The 20,457-nt window shown below is 53.9% G+C and overlaps 1 protein-coding gene across 5 annotated transcripts; it reads right to left on the bottom strand.

Moving 5' to 3' along the window:
* Window positions 1-484: 484 nt before the first annotated feature.
* Window positions 485-20,088, bottom strand: RANBP3 (RAN binding protein 3). Of its 5 annotated transcripts, none has more exons than XM_028714150.2 (18): window positions 19,972-20,088; window positions 18,507-18,562; window positions 15,073-15,246; window positions 12,141-12,177; window positions 11,308-11,394; window positions 10,008-10,079; window positions 9,835-9,900; window positions 9,464-9,556; window positions 8,224-8,330; window positions 7,867-7,956; window positions 7,244-7,347; window positions 6,996-7,074; window positions 5,783-5,885; window positions 4,868-4,992; window positions 4,143-4,233; window positions 3,255-3,397; window positions 2,725-2,905; window positions 485-1,652 (listed from the first exon to the last, which is right to left on the bottom strand). In XM_028714150.2, exons 1-18 carry the CDS (start codon window positions 19,991-19,993, stop codon window positions 1,609-1,611), a joined length of 1,674 nt encoding a protein of 557 aa, XP_028569983.2. In that variant the 5' UTR covers window positions 19,994-20,088; the 3' UTR covers window positions 485-1,608. The 5 variants fall into 5 exon arrangements, with proteins under 5 accessions (XP_028569983.2, XP_028569982.2, XP_028569984.2 ...); XM_028714149.2 differs by having other exon boundaries at window positions 4,143-4,263; XM_028714151.2 differs by lacking the exon at window positions 15,073-15,246 and having other exon boundaries at window positions 4,143-4,263; window positions 19,972-20,087.
* Window positions 20,089-20,457: the final 369 nt, after the last annotated feature.

Here is a 20,457-nt window from a genome sequence, read left to right on the forward strand (position 1 = left end):
TGCGCCCCCGTCCAGAACCTGAAGGGTGCGATGTCTGGTTCCCGGCCACATACACTTTGAGGCTGCCTTTGTTTTACCCCGGAGGCATCTTCGCTACCCACTAGAAATCCAGAAAATGACAGAGCGGCCCTTCTTTGGCTGGCAAAAAACCACAGGGGCAGGGAATACGACCCCACCCCCTGCCCCGTCCTAAAGATGGCGATTCCAGGGCACGTTCCGATTTTTAAAGTAATAATAATTATAATAATAATAACACACAGCAGAAGGTTTTTACCAAGCCAGAAAAGAAATAAACACACAGACCCAAAACCCCAGGTCGGCTGATCGAGGGGAAAGGCGCTTGGGGCGGGTATCTCTTTTCTCTCTTTGCGTGCCCAGCAGATATTCCCGGATCAGGCGGGGCGGGGGGAGCAAATCAAAGCCCCCTTCTCACCCTCCAAATCGGCTGTTTGGCGCCGTGACAAGACCAGGAGGAAATTTGGGGGGGGTGGGGGAATTTGCTAGGAAGGAAAAACCAACACACACACTCAAGCCGACAGACACATTGGCGCCAGTTATATATATATGTGTGTGTGCTAATATATATATATGGCTTTGCTTGTCTTAAATAAGAACAGAAAAGAAGGCCCCCCCCCCAATTTGCTCAACGCACAAGAGAGATGGAGGATCTGGTTCAAAACTGGGGGGCTGCCTTTCAAGGAGAAGTTTCTGCCACGACTGACGCCAGGCAAACCAGTAGTAATAACAACAACAACAAACCGGAGGCAGGAATCGGCCTGGTGAGATGTAACTGGGGGGAAAGGGAGTTTAAAAAGAACACCCCCCCCCCAAAAAATTAGCAAAGCGTCTCTGCGCATCAGCCACGATTGGGTGGATGTTTGGGGCGAGGCGAGGAAGGAGAAAACACGACAAGAGATGTCCGTCGGACGAGAGACGGGAGCAAAAGGTTCTTCTGCTGGGGCGAGTGTTTTTTTTCTAAAAAAAAGAGGAAAAATGGCAAATTGGGGTGGGGGAGAAGAGAGTCTTCCGTGTGGAATCCGGCAGGGATGGCGGTCGGAGGAGGGATTCGTCTGCGGCGCAGGCCTGGAGGGCTACCGGAGAGGAGAATCGGGAGGTATCCCCGTGGGCAAGTCGTGGCAAGTCTCAAGGTGCCTCCCCCCCCCCTCAAATATTCGCCAAGTGTGGAGAGAGGGGGGGCAGAGAGAGGAAGGGAGGAAAAGGGGATTCCTCTCTTCCCGGGGCTCATCAATATGATGAGCATTTTATTTCTCTTTTTGTACATGTCCCAAAACCACATTCAGCCTGTTTTGTCCAAAGTCCGCTGCGTTTTCTCGTTTTAATATGGAATCGACAGATCAGCCCCCCTGCCCCGCCCCCCCAAAAGTCCAACGCACGATGGGGGAGGAAGGGGGGAAAGAAAAAAAAGAACAAAAAACCAGAACTGGGATGTGCAGAGTTCGTCAATCTCGAGCGCTTCCGTCGCTGCCCGAAGCAAGAGCTGGTCGGAGGGAGGGCGTCCCTCCCCGCCCCGCAAGAGGGGGGTCTGCAAAGAGGGCGGTGGTGTCGGCGGGGGGCGGCGGCTCTTGCCGGCGGCGCGGATCGCGGCTGCTATGTGCCGCCCGTCGTCTGGCCGTCCCCTTCGTTGGTGGGACCTGCGGGTGGGGGGGGAGAGAAGGAGGCGCTGCTAAACCGGCCGCTGGGCTCACCTAGGGAGACCAGAGCGCGGCTCCAGGCGACTAATTTCCCCCGCCAAATAAATCCAAATGACATGCAAATAAAAAAATAAAACCCATGAAATATGACAATGGACAACCCCCCATATAAGCGCCCCCAAGGGCTCGCTGCGAAGCCGGCACACAAAGCGGCAAAAATGGTCTTAAGAGAACATGAAAATGGAACAAAAACCGCAACAGAAAAGCCTTGCACAGATCTTTGAGGGTTGTGGAAAATTGGTAGGTGGAGCAAGGTTGGGAGGGAGCAATTATGGTGGATGTTTGGCTTTTTAAAAAGTAATAATAATAATAGTATTATAATAATTTTAGGGACGCGGGTGGCGCTGTGGGTAAAAGCCTCAGCGCCTGGGGCTTGCCGATCGAAAGGCCGGCGGTTCGAATCCCCACGGTGGGGTGCGCTCCCATTGCTCGGTCCCAGCGCCTGCCAACCTAGCAGTTCGAAAGCACCTCCAGGTGCAAGTAGATAAATAGGGACCGCTTACTGGCGGGAAGGTAAACGGCGTTTCCGTGTGCTGCGCTGGCTCGCCAGAGCAGCGATGTCACGCTGGCCACGTGACCCGGAAGTGTCTCCGGACAGCGCTGGCCCCCGGCCTCTTGAGTGAGATGGGTGCACAACCCTAGAGTCTGTCAAGACTGGCCCGTACGGGCAGGGGTACCTTTACCTTTACCTATTATAATAATTTATTCTTTATACCCTGCCCATCTGGCTGGTTTCCCCAGCCACTCTGGGCGGCTTCCAACAAAGGGTTGAAAAGACATTAAAACATCAGCCAGATTGGCAGGGTAGAAATAATAAAAAATAATAATAACATTCCCACACACTCCCTTTGATTATCTCCCTTTCAACCGCACCGCCCCCCAAACCCCATTCCTTGCAAATCCTCAAACCTCCTCTGCCGTTAGTAAAGCCCCTGGTCTAGGAAACTGAAAATGCAACGCCGAAAAACGTGGGAGATTGTTAAGGCCCCTGGAAAGGGGAGCCCTCGCTCACCACTTCCGGGCGACCCCGAGGGGGCGAGGACGTCGTCGTCGCTGTCTTCCTCGTTGGACTGGGTCACTTCGGGCTCCGGCGCCGTGCTGCTTGCTTCCTGCTCCTGCTCCACCCGACTCCGCAAGGCCAGGATCCGGTGGTGCAAGGCCGCGTAGAGCTGCCCCGTGTCTTTGGAGCTGGCCTGCGGGGCAAAGAAGGGCTCGCTCTCAAAAGCGGGTGGGGGGACCCCTTCACTCTTCCCCCCTGCTTCTTCTTCCTAATGTAACCCTAATGCAGGAGTAGGCAAACGTAAGGCCCGGGGGCCGGATCTGACCCAGTCGCCTTCTCAATCTGGCCCTCGGACGGTCCTGGAATCAGCGTGTTTTTACATGTGTGCTTTTATTTAAAATGCATCCCTGGGTTGTGGGGCATAGGAAAATTGGGCGTATATATTTTAAAGAATTTCAATTTTTGCACGATTTAGGCTAATGCAATTTCTGCGTCAGTTTAGGGGGGAAAGTATGAGACATGCGTATATCCCGCCTCCTTACCGATATAAGGAAGACCTTGACTCCTTGGTCCTCTGTGTCCATCGCTGTGATTCGGATGCTTTTTTCGCTGGCTTTGTCAATCTGCATCTGAGCCCACAGTTTGGTGTTCAGGATTAGCCGAAGGCTGCCTTGCGTTCTCATCACTGAGGAGAGAGAGAGAGAGATTTCAAAAGAGCAGCAAGCATTTTATTTTGGATCACTGCGTCTCCAGCCCCATCAGCCCGGACACCGGGGTCCTCCTCCCAAGGGCCTTCTGGCGGTTCCCTCCCTGAGAGAAGCGAGGTTACAGAGAACCAGGCAGAGGGCCTTCTCGGTGGTGGCGCCCTCCCATCAGATGTCAAGGAAATAAACAACTACCTGACTTTTAGAAGACATCTGAAGGCGGCCCTGTTTAGGGAAGATTTTAATGTTTGGTGTTTAATTCTGTTTTTAATCTGTTGGGAGCCGCCCAGAGTGGCTGGGCGAACCCAGCTGGATGGGCAGGGTATAAATAATAAATTATTATTACCATTATTAACAACAAAATGACTTTCAGAAGACATCTGAAGGCAGCCCTGTTTAGGGAGGTTTTTAATGTTTGATGTTTTATCGTGTTTTTAATGTTCTGTTGGGAGCCGCCCAGAGTGTCTGGGGAAACCCAGCCAGATGGGTGGGGTATAAACTTTATTATCCTTATCATTACTGCATCATCTTGCTGTCAGAAAGCTCCTCCTCGTTTCCGTCGGAATCAGTGGCATATGAATATCTTTCTAAGGAAGTGGTCTATCTCCTCTGAGGGTCCTGCTCAGCCCCAACGACCGGCTTGCCTTTGCAACGCATCCCCTGGCAGACCCTTCCCCGGCTGCGGCCCCCAGTTCCCGGGCTCTTCCTCTTTGCCCCTGCTCTTACCAAGGCGCGACTGTAGCGTCCCGTCGTCTGTGGAAGCCATGTCGTTGAGCCTCAGGAGTCCCCGGCCTCTTTCGACCCAAGACTGGGAGTTCTTATCAAAGACAAACAACTTGCATTGTATCTGCAACAGAGGAAAGGGGCTGAAGGACGTTAGCAGCGAAGGCAGCAGAGATCGAAAGCTGAAGGAGGAAAGACCGCCGTTCCCTGCAAAGCCCTGCGAACAGGAACTCCAGGACGGGCCCAGCGCAGAAGGCGGAGGTGGCAGCAAGGAGCGTCTGCGGGAAAAGGAAACTGGAGCATGCGCAGAGCGCCGGGACTGGCGTGAAGGAGGCTGCGGGGGGAACTGGGGCCGCCAGTCAACAAGGTGCAAACCAAGAATGACAAACCAAGTCGACGGACTATGCCAAACTGGCAAAACTAACTGGGAAGCTCAGAAATCAAGAAGACAAGAACTGCAGCCAGTCGGAAGCTGCGCCTTGGCTTTTGAACGGTTTCGGGAGTCAGATGGACTTCTGGAACGGATTCCATTTGAGAACCAAGGTACGACTGTATATTATTTTATATTTAGTATAGTATATCATATAATGCTTGTATAGTATAGCCCGCTCCTTCTCCCAAATCAGGATTCAAGTCCACTTCTGACCAATCCAACTGTCTTAAATGTTGCAAATGTCCCTGCAGAGATGGCGCATGGGATGCTGCCACTGCCCGCTTCTCCTGCTTACCTGTAGGACGTTGCTCTCGGCCTCTTCCCCCGTGATCACCTCCACCTTCTCCAGAAGACACCTCCTGGCCGTCGCCTTCGTGTAGGCTGCGGCAGACTCGGCCAGCGACTCTGAAATGTTGTTGGCTGGAGAACGGATAGGCCACATCATCATTATTATTAAAATTAAAATTCAATCTTTACTGGTTTAAAAATGAGACAGGCACACAAATAATAATAATAAAAACACAGCACATAACTCAAAGAAAACAGTACAACACGAAAACGCAAAAACATTTCAGCCATCGACTTCTGACCTCCCTGCTGATGATTATTTGCTTCCTTGCTACTTGCCTCTATTTTTCAAGAAACTTAGCCTGTACTACATCTTATTTGTGTTCTTTATACCGTATGCAATTCCGAGAGTTACTCAAAGCCTTCCAAAGTTTTACTATGGGGACAATGTTCTTTTAAATACTGCCTACGAATCTCCCGTTCCTTTTAAAACTTTTGGGTCGACCGAAACGGAAACACGGTTTACCTTCCTGCCGGAGCGGTACCTATTTATCTACTTGAACTGGTATGCTTTCGAACTGCTAGGTAGGCAGGAGCTGGGATAGAACAATGGGAGCTCACCCCGTTGCGGGGATTCGAACCGCCGACCTTCTGATCGGCAAGCACAAGAGGCTCAGTGGTTTAGACCACAGCTCCACCTGCACTTACCTTAAAATAAAATAAAATAAAATAAAATAAGCCGCATTATTGGTGGCGGGGTGGAGAGGGGCTCTGAAACGTCACAGCACGAACGGTTCCTCCCCTCCCTGAATTGACACCCGGGTCAAGGAAGAGCACAGCTGCCAAAACCCACCGGACTTTGGCGCATGCGACTCTTGAGTCGATGGAGAGACGGGGAGAAGAGGGAGCCCGGCGGCCGTACCTTTCTCGGGAGTGGCTTCTTGCGACGAGGACTCCGAGCCCGAATCTCCGCCAGCATTCTCCTTGACGCTGTCCGTGCTGGCTTCGCTCGACTTGGGGGGGCTCTGCCGGAAAGGAGCGGCGGTCAGAAAACAGGGGCGCTACCGAGGAAACGCTCCAGGCCGGCTTCCAGGGGGATGGGCGACCTGGCAGCTGTCCTGGGGCTGCATCCCGCTGGGAAGTTGAGCTGGATATAAGTTCCCAGCGGGGTGGGACTTGCCCACAAGTCTTTGAATTCTGGAATGGACTCCCCAGGGCGGTTGTGGCCTCTTCTTCCTGGGAGGCTTTTAAGCAGAGGTTGGGGTCCCTTTCCCTTTCTGATTCTATGAAACCAGGACACTCAAGCACCCCGTTCTATCTTTGCTGTCTAAATCTACAGAACTGAAAGCTCTCAGGAGCAATGGACATGGCTGCCAGAACCTTGTAAAAAGGTAAAGGTAAAGGGACCCCTGACCATTAGGTCCTGTTGCGGATGACTCTGGGGTTGCGGCGCTCATCTCGCTTTACTGGCCAAGGGAGCCGGCGTCCAGCTTCCGGGTCATGTGGCCAGCAGGACTAAGCCGCTTCTAGCGAACCAGAGTAGCACACGGAAACGCCGTTTACCTTCCTGCCTGAGCGGTACCTCTTTATCTACTTGCACTTTGATGTGCTTTCGAACTGCTAGGTTGGCAGGAGCAGGGACTGAGCAACAGGAGCTCACCCAGTCGCGGGGATTCGAACCACTGACCTTCTGATCGGCAAGCCCTAGGCTCTGTGGTTTAGACCACAGCGCCACCCACGTCCCTTGCCAGAACCTCAATTGCCCCCCAAATGGAGAGGGGGGAAAACCTAGATTTGTTTTCACTTTGCTATTCAAAGAATTCATTGAGTGACTGAATTTGCAACCCACCTTTCTACTGCCGGGAGCTCAGGCGATGTGCACGGTTCCCCGCACTTCCTCCTCCTATCCCCAAAACAATCCTGCGAGGCGGGCTAGGCTTAGAGGCGGCCCCCAGCCCCAAAGGAACCTTCACAAGTCACTGGAGGGGGAGAAGCGTGCAGGCCGCCTCCAGCTCCCGGGAAGCAAAAAGCGACATATAGAAATGCAACGAAGAGGAAGGCAAACAGACAGTCAGTGGCCTCGCAGGGATGTTGTTCTCTGTCTCTGGACTCGGGAAGAAGGGAGGCGGACTCACCAAGACTCTCTCGCTCATGTTCTGGCCAAACACAAACTTGTTACTGGGGGCCTCCGCGCTGTGCGTCGAGTTTTCTATGCTGCAGGGAAAAGAGGAACACTCTGTTTTCCCCCTGCAACAGCGACACGGCGGACTCGCTGCCCTCTCGGCGCAGAGGAAGGAGGGAAGGCCTGGGGTTCGAGGCTGCTGCAGAACCCAAGGAGAGGGAGGGGAAGGGGAGGGGGGGTCGCCGGCGCTCTCTTCCCCACCTGGAGCTGATGTACTGGAGGAAGTAGTTTGTGGCCAGAGGTGCCTCCGAGTTGGGGAGCCGGGAGTTCTGCGCGTCGACGGCGCCGTCGGCCTCGTCCCCTAGCTGGGATGGAGACGGGAAGCAGTGAGACGCACCGAGATTTGGGGGGCGGGGAGGGCTGAGGAAGGCCGGCGCCTCTCTCTAGCTCAGTTTATTACAGGAAAGCAGTTTCTACATGTGCCGTAGGGGGAAGTGGGGGGGGGCAGCTGGGAAGGGAGCCCGTCGAGGAAAACACTGACCCGAAACTTTGTGGGACATCTTTGGGAGAAAAAAAGGCTCTGGAATAAACCCGACACAAATCTGGAGTCCCCAAGGATGACGTCTTGTAAACCTCCTTCCGGCAGCCAAGCGGGTGCCAAAAATGTCTTGCTCTCCTTTCCTTTGACCCACATCAGCGAGGGGCTTCTTGTCATCTGGGCAGCCCAGGACCCCCAGACCCACTGCCCAGGCTTGCAACCCCAGGAGGTCACTTCAATGCCTCTCACACAGCTATTTGGCTTTACTCGCTTGTCTCTCAGGACAGACGGGCACCAACAATATTCCCACCCTGCCTATCGCATCAGCTATCAAGTTTACACGTACCTTCACACGGTCCCTTAGGTTCTGCCCAAATACGAAGGACTGTGGCGTGTTCTGGTCTGCCTTCTCTGTCTCCGAGGTGCTGTTGGACTCCTTAAGCAACGCACAAAAACACATGGTTGGAAAGCACCACCGAAACAGCTAAAAGCAGACGTTCCGGGCAGATACTGGCCTAAAAAGTGTCTTTGGGAGCCAGGGAATGCCTGGACTGAGGGCGCCCCCCGTATTCCTGCAGCGAGGGTGCCCCCCAACACCACAAGCCAATCATCAAATTGCAGAATAAAAACCCAGGACCGGCAGACGAGACGCCGGCCCACGTCCTCCCCTCTGCCAACACCTCAGGGCTCCCGACAGACTCACCTTCTCCTCTGTGTCGGGACTTTTGGGCACGGCGTTAGTTGTGGATTCCGACACGGCGGCCACGGGGTCCGGAGGGATGCTTACGCCGTTGGTCCCGCTGCTTGGAACTGCGGAGGAGAAAACGCCCCGTTTAAAAGCACGCAAGGAGCGCCGCCTTCGTTCTTGCAAGAGCCCTTATTTCTCGGCGGCGGTTTTGTTGGTTTTTAAAAGCAGGGCAGAATCGCAAGGGCTCAAGCAGAGCCCAGCTGCGGGATCAGGCCCATCTCGGCCAGCGTCCTGGTGCCCCAAGGGGAAGTCAAAAAGAGGGACCTACATCCATGACCCATTTTTACCACAAAGCGAAATCAATACAGTCGTACCTTGGATTCCAAACACCTTGTAAGTTGAACATTTCGGCTCCTGAATACCACAAACCCAGAAGTGACTGTTCCGGTTTGCGCACTCTTTTCAGAAGCCGAACATCCAGAGCTTCCTGCAGCCAATCGGAAGCTGCGCTTTGGTTTGCAAATGTTTTGGAAGTTGAACGGATTTTCAGAACGAATTCCGTTCGACTTCCGAGGTACGACTGTACTTGGATGGGTTTGGTTCCATTAGCACAAGGAGTTCGGCTTGTGCGACAGAAATCTCCCTTTGCCCTGGAGGGTTGGGGGAAACCCCAGAATACATTTTGGGTGTATGTGGTGGCATTGATTGAGTTCCTTTGAGCTAACAGAGTGGGCCCCTGCTTCGGGGGCTTCCCTTTGGGGATCTCTGTTTGGGTAAAAAGTCAAGGACCCCTGGACGGTTAAGACCAGTCCAAGGTGAATATGGGGTTGCAGCACTCATCTCGCTTCAGGCTGAGGGAGCCGGCATTTGTCTGAAGACAGCTTTCCGTGTCATGTGGCCAGCAGGACTAAACCACTTAATGGGACACCGTGACGGAAGCCAGAGCTCATGGAAACGCCGTTTACCTTCCCGCTGGAGTGGTACCTATTTATCTACTTGCACTTTGATGTGCTTTCGAACTGCTAGGTTGGCAGGAGCTGGGACAGAGCAGCGGGAGCTCACCCCGTCATTGCGGGGATTCCAACCGCCGACCTTCTGATCGGCAAGTCCTAGGCTCAGTGGTTTAGACCCCAGCGCCATCCCGGTTGGACAGGATGCTGGGCTGTGATGGGGACCCTTTGCCAGAAACAAGGCTGCTCACGGCCCCGGGAAGCAAGTCTGGCTGCTCCCTCCCGTGCCCAGGGGAGTCACTTGCCTGTTTGGGAGAAAGCCTTGGGCTGGGGAGCTTGTAATACTGCCGGGCGCAGGACGCTTCTCTGCTGTTCCTTCGGTTTCTGGCTGGGGACCCCTGGGGGGGGGGGAGGAGAGAAGAAAGGATTCCCTTGGGCCTTGCGCAGAGATGGAGGAGGGGATTCCCCCCCCCCCAGCCCGGTCCAAACCTCACCAGCAGCCCCTAACCTGGACGCCCTCCTAATGTTTTGGACGGCAACTTCTTATAAGACATCCCCTATTTTGGGGGACTCCGATTTAAGAAAATGGAGGAAAGGTGGAATATTAACATCATACTAGCAGCAAATACGCCCCCCTGTTTTCCCAGTGCCCTCGGGTTAAAAACTTGTTCCTTACCTGCGCTGGGCGCCTGGCCATGGATGAGAGTGGGAGGCTTCAACCTGAATCCAGTGCTTTTTTCCTCTGGAATGCAAAATGGAAAAACATTGCTCTTTCTCTCTCCCACTTCCAAAATTGGGAGGGGGACAGGGAGGCAGAGGCGGGGGGGGCAGCCCAGCCGAGACCCTCACCTGGCTCAGAGTCGGAGTTCCCCGCCGAAGGCTCGCATAAGCTCGATGGCATGAAGACATTGTTCTTTGTCACTGGAAGAGGAGAGAGGGTGAGAGAGGATGCTCAGAGCCTGGGGGAAAGTGCCCACCCCCATTTTGCTCCCTGCCCCCAGAGAATCAGCATAAGGGGGCAGTAAGTGTGGAAGCTAGGAGAGAGCGGAGTTCGAATCCCCACCCCAACTTCTTTTTTAAAGAGTATGTTTCCTTTTTTGAATGCTTTATTGATTGAAAACTTTATAACAGAAATGTACAATAGACGTTATAGGCAAAATGAGAAACAAAAAATACACAATTATTAATTTTTAAACTAATACTTGCTTTGTACATCGATTTGCGATTAAATTTGACAAAACCTCCGATCTTCCCCTGCGTTCCTGAATTGAATTCCTTAAATGCGTGCTTAAACTTTACTTTCTCCATGTTATTTAACTATAAATTTTATTTTGTAAAATCATCCTATTTACACACCAAAGCACCATCAAAACCTGCCAACGGATTGATCTTTTGACAATGTTCTTTTGCATATCCCACACTCTGATAAATTTTTCATCTGTAATGTTCTCTTAGCCTTGCTCAGCTCAGCATACCCTCTTATTTTATTTTGCCAGTCTAATTTGGATGGGATATCCTCTCCCTTCCAGCCTTTTGCGATTAGAATTCCGGCAGCGATACATAAAGACTCTCCTGAACTTTTTGGGTATTTCATTACCCGTAATTCCTAGCAGGAAGGCTTCAGGTTTTTAAGGGAAAGAGCATTTAGATTATGTTTCCAACTGTCCCTGGAAAGGTTAGAGGACAAGACACGCAGCTTCTTTCTAAGCAATTTCTACGTATTTTCCCTGGCGCTGAGGAACGACCCCCTGTTGCAGTTAAGAGAGAAACAGCTTGTGTGTGTGAAATCAATACTGAGTTGTATCCCCAACCAGGACACCACTGGCTCCCCCCAACAAGCATCCGTAAAAACAGAAGACAAGTTTTGCTGGATGAGACCACCAGCCCATCTGCCCCAGAGCCGTTTCATTTCACACTTAAGTTGCTCACACCCTTTCTCCATTGCTGGACAGTGAATGGGCAATTTATGTCACAGCTGTCCTTTCCGATATCAGCCCAGCACCAAATCTGGAGCCCAGAGCGGTGTTTCCTGGCAGCCGGTCCCATTCCCAGATCTACCTCCCCTTCCGGCTCCTAGCTGAAGCGCATTGAGAAAACACACATCCCCCTCTCCTCCAGAGAAAGGACGAGAGGAACTGTCCCTCTTTACCTGACTGCGAAGGCGGGAACTGTGTGAGGGAAGAGGTCCTTTCGCGCTTGACGGGGGGGCAGTAGCTCCCATCCTCTCGGTCGGACTCTGTGGGGAAGGAGAGAGAGAGAGAGAGGGTGAAAGGGAAGCCCACTTTGTGTCGTCTCAGCCTTTGGGGTTGCAACCCAGCTAGCAGGAGGGACCACCTGGAAGCAGGCTTTGAAAACAGATGGGCACTCCTCTGATGGCTGTGTCTTCCATGCCGGCCCTGCCATGAGAAAGAGTGGGGCAGCTGCCTCAGGCGGCAGAAGCTGAGGGGCGAGGAGTGGCCAGGGTTGTCACTGCCATGCGGCCTGCCCTATGCCTGCTAGGGTGTCTTCCCATCAGTTTCCGAGTAAGATTCAACTACTAGTCCTGGGAGAGGGTGCCTTCTGGTCCTCAGGCGGCAAAACATCTTGAGTGGGCCCGAAGGAAAGGGCGTCTGTGGTCCCCCAAGTGCTGCTGGCCTCTGACCCCCAGTAGCCTCTGCCGGCCAGCGTGGCTGTCGCTCACAGCTCTCTCTCTCTGATCCCTTGTCTGGCCCTCCCCTGGAAGCCACCACCTCCCTCTCATGCCCAACGTGAGAGCCGGCCCCACCAACTGCCAGGAGTTTTTTTTACTTGCGGGAGCAAAACCCTTGGCCGGAACGGCGGGAGTGAAATAAGCCCCTGCACCCTGGCCGGCGACGCAAACATGTCGGCCTTCCACACAACCCATCCCGACTCTTTCTGGCACAGGGGGATCATCACCCCGAGAATGGGAATTCGGGGCGCCTCTGGACTGTCTCTAGGCAGCGGACACGAAGTCTCCCTCACCTTCCCCGTCTTCTGGACTTGACCCATCTGCTGACCTCTGTAACAAATATATATACACGCGTGTAAGAGTTAGATTGCATCGCCCCCCCCCTCTCTCTCACACACACACAAAATTTTTGGGAATCCAAGCCTTGGCCCACCTTGAAAACAACTCACGTGAGTGAAAAGGACCCAGGGGTCAAAGTGCCTAAGACAACTTTGTTGCCGTTTGGTCAATTTTAGTTTACAGTGGTGCCTTGGTTCCCGAACAAGTAGACTCCCGAATGCGGCAAACCCAGAAGCAAGTGTTCTGGTTTGCAAACATTTTTCGGAAGCCAAACGTCCGATGTGGCTTCCGATTGGCTGCAGGACGGAAGCCGCGCCTCGGTTTCCGAACGGTTCCAGGAGTCGAACGGACTCCCAGAACAGATTAAGTTCGAGAGCCAAGGTAGCACTTTGTATGCGGATATGGCAGCTAAGAAGGTCCCACAGGTCTATGCGAGTGTCTGGATTTAGCACACTCCAAGCTTACTTTTCAATTGTTTAAGTTAAAAAGAAAAGGATAGAAGCAACTGTTTTAATTCAGGGCGCGGGACTCTTTGTGATGTCAGACGCAGGCATTCTTTCCCTCTTGGAATAATTTCCTAAGGACTCGGGAAGTCATAGAATTGTCCTCTCCAACTCTGCAATTCTACGATTCTTTGACCCAAAGGATCCTCTGCTCCAACCTTCTGCAAGCTGAAAAGCCCATCGCCTTCCACTGCCAAAGAAGACCTGTTACTGCCAGGGAGTTCTTCCTAATGTTTAGCACAGCTGGACAACTGTGAAAACTTTTTTTAAAAAAAAAAAAAATTCTGTATTCACCCCCCGAAAGCTATTCGATGCTATTAAAAATTCAATTAAAATATAAGTAAAAATTGGCCAAAATCACAGAACAGGAGAACAAGTTTGGGAGCTGCACCCAAGAATGGAACAGGAGGAGGAAGGAGGGAGTCGGAGGGAAGGAGAACTTCAGACCAACAAATGGGAAATCGGTGGCCCTCCAAAGGTTGCTGCGTTCCCAGTTCTCGTTCTCGGCTTCTGGAGCTGCTAGGTGCCCTGAGCCCCAGCGGCATCTGGGAGGGCCAGCCTGGGGGGCGGATTGATTTTAAAACACTGCCAAGGCTGCTGCGCTGCCCCAGATTAAGCGGCGAGGGTGCTGTCTTCGCTCCATTTTCCAAATCCCGACACTTCCAAAAACGGCAGGCGTCCCCTGCCAACCCCCAGCCCAAAGATATGCTGCTGAGACATAACCCTGAAGCGCCCTCCTCTCCCTCGCCACCCCGTCCAAGAACTGCTATTTCCCTTCCATTGAAGGGCACTGGCTCAGGGGCACAAAGGGCGCCCAAGGCCCTGGCGGCATATCCAGCAAACGAAGACCCCCGCCTGAAACCCTGGAATGCCACCAGATGCCAGTCAGAGTGGGCAATGCAGAGCTAGGCTTCAAATCCCCACTTGGTCATGAAGTCAAGTTTCAGCCTCTTCACCTCCTTTGCAAGGCTGTTGTAGGGAGAACGGAGGAGGGGGGTGTGAACTACGTACTCCTTGGAGAAAGAGGTGGGAGATGAACGCAGCAAATGAGCTCTTCCTCCGCTGACCTGCTTAAGAAAGCCGGAGAGCCCAGCCAGAGGGAGGTGCCCGCTGCCAGCCTGGCACCCAGAGATCTCCACGCGGTTGCAATCGGACTCATACCAGTCGCAAAACGGGGCCTGGCACCTGGGGGGTTTCGAACACTGGGCAGGACCGCCATTCCTGCCCTGGAAACATCCCATGCCCCCGCTCACCCCCCAAAGTATGGGTTCCCGCATCACTTTGGGCCCTTCGGACAAAGGGCAGAATAAAAATAAAAAATAATACCACCCCTTTTGCACAGTGGTACCTCGGGTTAAGTACTTAATCCGTTCCGGAGGTCCGTTCTTAACTTGAAACTGTTCTCAACCTGAAGCACCACTTTAGCTAATGGGTTCTCCCGTCGCCACCGCATGATTTCTGTTCTCATCCTGAAGCAAAGTTCTTAACCTGAGGTACTACTTCTGGGTTAGTGGAGTCTGTAATCTGAAGCGTCTGTAACCCGAGGTACCACTGTATTTCTATCCACCCCCCTTGCCTTGGAGCGCGTGGGGCATCTGCTAGCCGTGTGAAACCTCTAAAAACAGGACTGCGTCCTTGGCACTCTCAAAGACGACACCCTGTTTCGTTCCCTCCCTTACCAAGCACACCTTCGCCCGCCCCCGTCCCAGAATTTCCACTTATTGGACACCCAGCCGCCGTCGGAACTCCTGTTCCAGCCTGCACTCGAACCTCCCAAGGCCCACACAGCGGCCGGCCACCCTCACCCCCTGGTACAGGGCAAAGGAGGCCTGTTTCCATGTCTCCAGGCCGGGCTGGCCACGCTTGTGCCCTCCGGGCACTCCTGGAGCACCAACTCCCAGCAGCCAGCAGGGCCAATGGTCAGGCCCAAGAGTGGATGGAGAGTCAGAGGCTTTGGGAGGGCATCCGATTCCTCGGCCGGAATGGAGACGGGTGTGGGGATCGCGGCTCTCTCTGGGACGGCTTCCTGTCTCCATCAAGCACCCTGAACTGTGGCGATTTGGCCAGCCTACTGTACAAGGAACCACACTGATTGCACGGCCCCCTTTTTTGCCTCCGTCCCTCCAAAAGCTGCACCCTTGGGGGAGCGGGGTCCTCGGGCTGCGGAAACTAGGAGAAACCGTGTCCTCTTCTCTCAGCGCTGCTGAAATTTGGGAGGGAGAAACCAAAGCTCAGGGAAGGCATTTTGTGCCGCTGCAGGCAAGTTAAACTGCAAGGCTGGGTCTTGTGCAGAAAAAATGTATATTTTGGGGAAGGGGGAGAAACAGAACTCAAGAGAGAGTTTCCGTGGAAGGCCTTTCCGGCCAGCTTTTCCAAGACTTACCCTCGCCAGTCCGGGCCGAACCGGAAGAATGCGGGACTCGGCCCCTGGGGGGGCGGGAGCCTCAAGGTTGCAGCCCCCTGGTGACTTGGGGTGACCCGCGGGCCGGCGAGGAGGCTCTGCTTCTCCCGGGGGGTCCTCGCCTGAGTCCGACACCCCTTTTTGCTCTGCAAGGGACTGGGGGGCAAAGGAGAAGAAGAGCCCTTCAGTGCCAGGCAATGGAAGGAGGGAGGAGGGCACGGAGGGGGGGGTCCATTGGGAGCCGGGCATCACCGCCAGCATCACGGTCCCGCAGCGTCAAGGCCCCACGGCGTCTCCTGTGTTTGGGGCGCTGGGTTTGGTTCTTGGGGCAAGTGGTTCCTGAGGTCCTGCTGTCTCCCATCAATGACCCCCCCCCTTGAAAAAGAGAGATGAGACCCCAAGGAATCTTTCAGGCCTTATTTACGGGTATCGGCAGCAGGGTGCTCTGGCTAGTTGTGCTTCCACTACCGACTGTCGCATTTAAGCTGCGGTTCCTGCATGACACGGGTTGGACTGGATGACCCCTGGGGTCCCCTCAGAGCAGTTTACAAAACAACAACAACAAACCAGTACAGTGGTACCTCGGTTCTCAAACATAATCTGTTCCGGAAGACCATTTGACTTCCGAAACGTTCAAAAACTGAGGCACAAAGGGCTGTCTGCACACTCAGTCTGCACACAGAAGCTGTTCGAAAATAGAAGCATTTACTTCTGGGTTTTTGGCATTCGGGTTCCAAAACGTTCGTCAACAGAGACGTTCGAGAACAGAGGGACCGCTGTACTAAGAAACAATAATTGGCAGGAAAGCAAAAAGTCCTTAAACTGCCACTGATCTCTTTGCAAGGCTGCAGCAACAGACACGGGCCTTTCCAATGTGCTTTCACGGGTCTAGGTTGGGACTGTTTTCCCAGGCACCTCCTCCCCTGAACTATACGGCCTGAACATGCAGGTCTCTTCCTAGGTCCTTCGGAAAGGCAGAGTATGCGGAATTCACACTTTACTATCCTCCTGCCACGAGCAACGACCCTGCAGAGCAGGCTTCGTCTCTGGCATGAATAACACCCATGCGCTGGATATATTATCATGGCTACTTCACACATCCAGAGCGCCTAAAGAAAATGATATAGCCAGGCACTTATAAGAAGATCAGACTGTCCCTGCCTGTGGGCTCACAATCAAACACGGGGAAAACAGAACTGCACAAGGCGAACTGCAGCAAAGGTTGGTGGCTTCAAAACTGAACACCCCTTCCGATAAAACACCACATTGCCAAGCTATTCAAAACACAACTTTTCTGTAGGAGTGGCTCAGCCTTAAAACCGCCTTAGGCGAAAACACACAGACAAAATAATAATAGTAAGACTCAGCTCTATGGGCCAGGTACATTTCCACTCCAATTTGACAGAGAAAACACGCAATTCTCAAGTCCAGCAGAAGCCAGCGGATTCTCAGGGCAGCAGAGGCCACCGTGTTTCAACAAACGCCACGGGGCGAGAAACCCAATGGCAAAAAGGAGTTGCAAAGAAATCAGGGCCGCCGCCCAAACAATTTTTAATCCACCCATCTTATGAGTTTCTCAAGTCGCCGACTTGCCTACAACTAAATCAGCGCATGGGTAAAATGAATGGTGGCTCGCAAAACAAGGGGGATGGGCCGCTTTGGGCTTTAAGATCCGGGCCAAGGTAGTTCCCTCGGCCTGAGGGCTGCCTTCCCTTCCCAGGGGCTAGAGGCAAAATCAGGCAGCAGAGCGACTGGCACAAGCAGCGGTTACCTTTGTACAGTAGGCTAGAATTTACGCACCTTTGTGCATGTCTGCCCGCGATCCGGACGGCTAAGAGGCGCCGTCAGAGTCTAAAGACACACCCCAGCCAGCCCCCCACCAAATAAAAAGGTGCAAAGGGTGAGGAGGGGTGTGTGGTTTGGGGACAGCACCAAAGGCCACACTCTCCCTCACTCCTGCTTAAGATATGGGGTGGTCTCCGGAGTCAGGCTCGCTGGCAGCCTTCCTTACATCACTTTGGGTGCCAGGCAACACCGTCTCTCTATAGCTGGGCCTTCGTATTTCTGCGGCCTTCTCACGGCTTTGGCAGGACGGGGGGTTATTGGTTTCCTTTTTGTTCCGTTATGTATTTTGCATTTTTTCGTTGTGCACCGCCCTGGGATCTCCGGAGGAAGGGCGGTGGGCAAATTGAGCAAGCAAATAAAACACCACATTTTTCGCTCTATAAGACGCACCAGACCACAAGACGCACCTAGTTTTTGGAGGAGGAAAACAAGAAAAGAAATATTCTGAATCTCAGAAGCCAGAACAGCAAGAGGGATCGCTGCGCAGCGAAAGCAGCAATCCCTCTTGCTGTTCTGGCTTCTGGGATAGCTGCGCAGCCTGCATTCGCTCCATAAGACGCACACACATTTCCCCTTACTTTTTAGGAGGGAAAAAGTGAGTCTCATAGAGCAAAAAATACAGTAAAAACAAATGAGATGGTACGCACACAGAGGTGTTGCGGCAGACGTAAATTGTACAAGGCGCGCCACCCTCCCCTTTTTGCAAGGCAAGGAGCTTTTTATCAAAGGTCTGCATTAATCTACGTCAAACTTTTATTCGTTCTAATGAAAAGAAACCTGCCTCCCCATTTAAGGAGGACCTTTCTAATTGATTGAGGAAAGGCCCAAATTCCAGCTCTGTCGTCTCCCGGTAGGACCCCCCCCCCCAACAGTCCCCCCCTCAGTCACACTGGGGCTGAAGCCCAACCAAGTCTGGAGAGCACAGACAACACTGACCCTCTCAAATTTGCAGTCGATTCTTAGGCTGAGTCAAAGTGGGGGCGTTTTGTTCTTCCCGACTGAACTAACTGATCCAACCGAGTCCTAACTCTCTCACCATCAACCGCACTCCCCCCAAGAGACCTTTCGGGTCCAGTCAAGAGCTCCCAGCCTCCCTTGCAGGGGCCTTGGCAAGAAAAGAGTGGAAAGGGGAAGGAAAAACAGGCATGCCACTTTGAGCTCCTTGGGCCAAAGGTGGGATATAACTCAGGGGAATAAATAAGGGAGCCATGCCCAGTGTTTGACTAACATGGGATGCACACACCCCACTGTTGTCATATGACTTTCTGCCCTGCAGGATGTAAACGTGAAGACGTTAGCAGGGGGAGACTTGCAAACCTTTCCTTTTCTGCACAGAAACCTTGCTGTCCTGCACCTTCCCAAAGCAGGGATTTCTGAATGTGGGCGTAAGGACCCTTTAGTCCCCCAGAGGCTGAGGAACTACAGCCACCAGCAGCCAGCCCTGTCACTGTCCAGGGACGATGGCAGCTGTCGTTCAGCGGCAAGCGGAGAGCCAAAGGTTCCCCGAACCCTGCTTCACAAAAAGGGGTGCCTGTCCCTCTCAGCCCCCTCGCCAAGCCCCGGGTCCTTACCTTCTGGGCTTTTTCCTTCTGAAACACAAAGACAGGAGGGGCGATGGCTGGCTTTTCTGCAGAGAGACCAAAAGCGGAAAGGCACTCGGGTTAACTCAGAACGCACAGCCCGCTGCTGCCTTCACAAATGCACAAGAAGGCCCCACCCATGCTCAGAGGCACTCTTGCCTCCCGGAATTTATTCTGCCTGAACCAGGCTTGCTTTCCCCTTTCCCTACCTGGCTCCGTTCTCTCTGCCTCTGCTGATCCTCTCCTTCCCAGCCCAAAATACCTACCTGCACCATTATGCGCTATACACAAATATATATATATATATGGGAGCAGGAGGGGGTGGCTGTTCTTAATCTGGTCTGCTCCTCAGCCCAAGCACCCTCTGCCTATGCTCAGAGGCACTGCTACCTCTCAACATCTATCATGCAATAGGTATTTATGTGAACCGCCCTGAGACCTTCGGGTTTAGGGCAGTATAGAAATTTAATAATAATAATAATAATAATAATAATATCATTCCCTTGCCGTTTATCTCCATGAGGAAACAGAGGGCAGGCTCCTCCTCCTCCCAACAAGCCCAGGTGCTCTGCCCATGCTCAGAGGTCCTAAAGCGAGAGTCCACTTGCTGGTGCCCCTCTGCCCATGCTCAGAGGCACGGCTCCCCTTTTGCAGCCCTCCCTCCGCCGTTTAACCCTTGGCCTGCCTCCCCTGGGGCAAGCACTCTGCCTATGCGCAGAGGCACTGCTGCCTCTCAACACCCATCACTCCCTTATTTCACGAGGAAACAGAGGGGCGGGCCAGAGGTGGCGACATGCCAGGCTCCTCCTCCTCCAAACAAGCCCAGGTGCTGCTCCACCCAGGCACTCTGCCCATGCGCAGAGGCACTGCTGCCTCTCAACATCCACCATTCCCTTCTTTCACGAGGAAACGGAGGGGCGGGCCAGAGGTGGCGACACGCCAGGCTCCTCCTTCTCCTCCTCCTCCAAACAAACCCAGGGCCCTTCGGCTATGCTCAGAGGCACGGCTCCCCTTCTGCAGCCCTCCCTCCGCCGTTTAACCCTTGGCCCGCCTCCCCGGGGGCAAGCACTCTGCCTATGCTCAGAGGCACGGCTGCCTCCACCATTCACGAGGAAACGGAGGGGGGGCGGGCCACACGCCAGGCTCCTCCACCCAACAAGCCCCGGCGCTCTGCCCATGCCCAGAGGCCCCTCAGCGTACCTCCGCCCCTGCTGCCCTCCGCCCGCAGCGCTCCCTGGCCGCCAGCCCTCTGCCCATGCTCAGAGGCGCCCTCTCCCCGCTCCCTTTGTCCGGCCTGGCCGCGCCCTCCCGGGCCGGGCCTGGCGGGGCGGGCGGCGCCTCCTCCTCCTCCTCGGGGCCGGGCGGGCGGCGCCTCCCTCCTGGGCCTCCCCTCCGCCGGGCCCCGCCGCCCCTCGCCCGCCGCCGCCGCCCGCCTCCCCCCCCCCCGGCCGCCTACCTTCGTTAGCCAGGTCCGCCATTTTACTTCCTCAGCCACTCCCCACAATGCCCCGCGCCCAGCCCGGGCAAAAGAGCCGCTCTGCCCGGCCGGGGAGGCGCACGGGGAGCGGGGGCGCATGCGCGGCGTGCGGGGAGGAGTCGCCGGGGCAACGGCCCGCCTCCTCAGGGGCGCAGGCGCAGAAAGGCCTCATAGAGGCGGCGCCCCCTAGCGACCAAAAGGCGGTACTACTGGCGCTTGGGTCTGAATTCAAATACTGCGCCAGACCAGGTTGTTAGATATTAATGCCGCTAGTCCGTATGATAAAGACTCATGGTACCCAACCCCAAAAAACTGTGTTGTTAAAAATTTGTAAATGGAGTTTAATTGATGTTTAATAAAGTTAATGTGAGAGGCAGTGAGAGATTTTACTTTCTTGGGCTCCATGATCACTGCAGATGGTGACAGCAGTCACAAAATTAAGAGATGCCTGCTCCTTGGGAGAAG

Source organism: Podarcis muralis, chromosome 18, assembly GCF_964188315.1.
Source record: "Podarcis muralis chromosome 18, rPodMur119.hap1.1, whole genome shotgun sequence".
NCBI lineage: Eukaryota > Metazoa > Chordata > Lepidosauria > Squamata > Lacertidae > Podarcis > Podarcis muralis.

Excerpts from the sequence above, each read along its gene's own strand:
- RANBP3 (XM_028714149.2), bottom strand. The coding sequence starts at position 19,993 with ATGGCGGACCTGGCTAACGAAG. Across the intron at positions 11,395-12,140 it reads AAGTCCAGAAGACGGGGAAG|AGTCCGACCGAGAGGATGGG; the intron begins GTGAGGGAGACT and ends CCTTCCCCACAG. Across the intron at positions 7,957-8,223 it reads GTCCCGACACAGAGGAGAAG|GAGTCCAACAGCACCTCGGA; the intron begins GTGAGTCTGTCG and ends GCGTTGCTTAAG.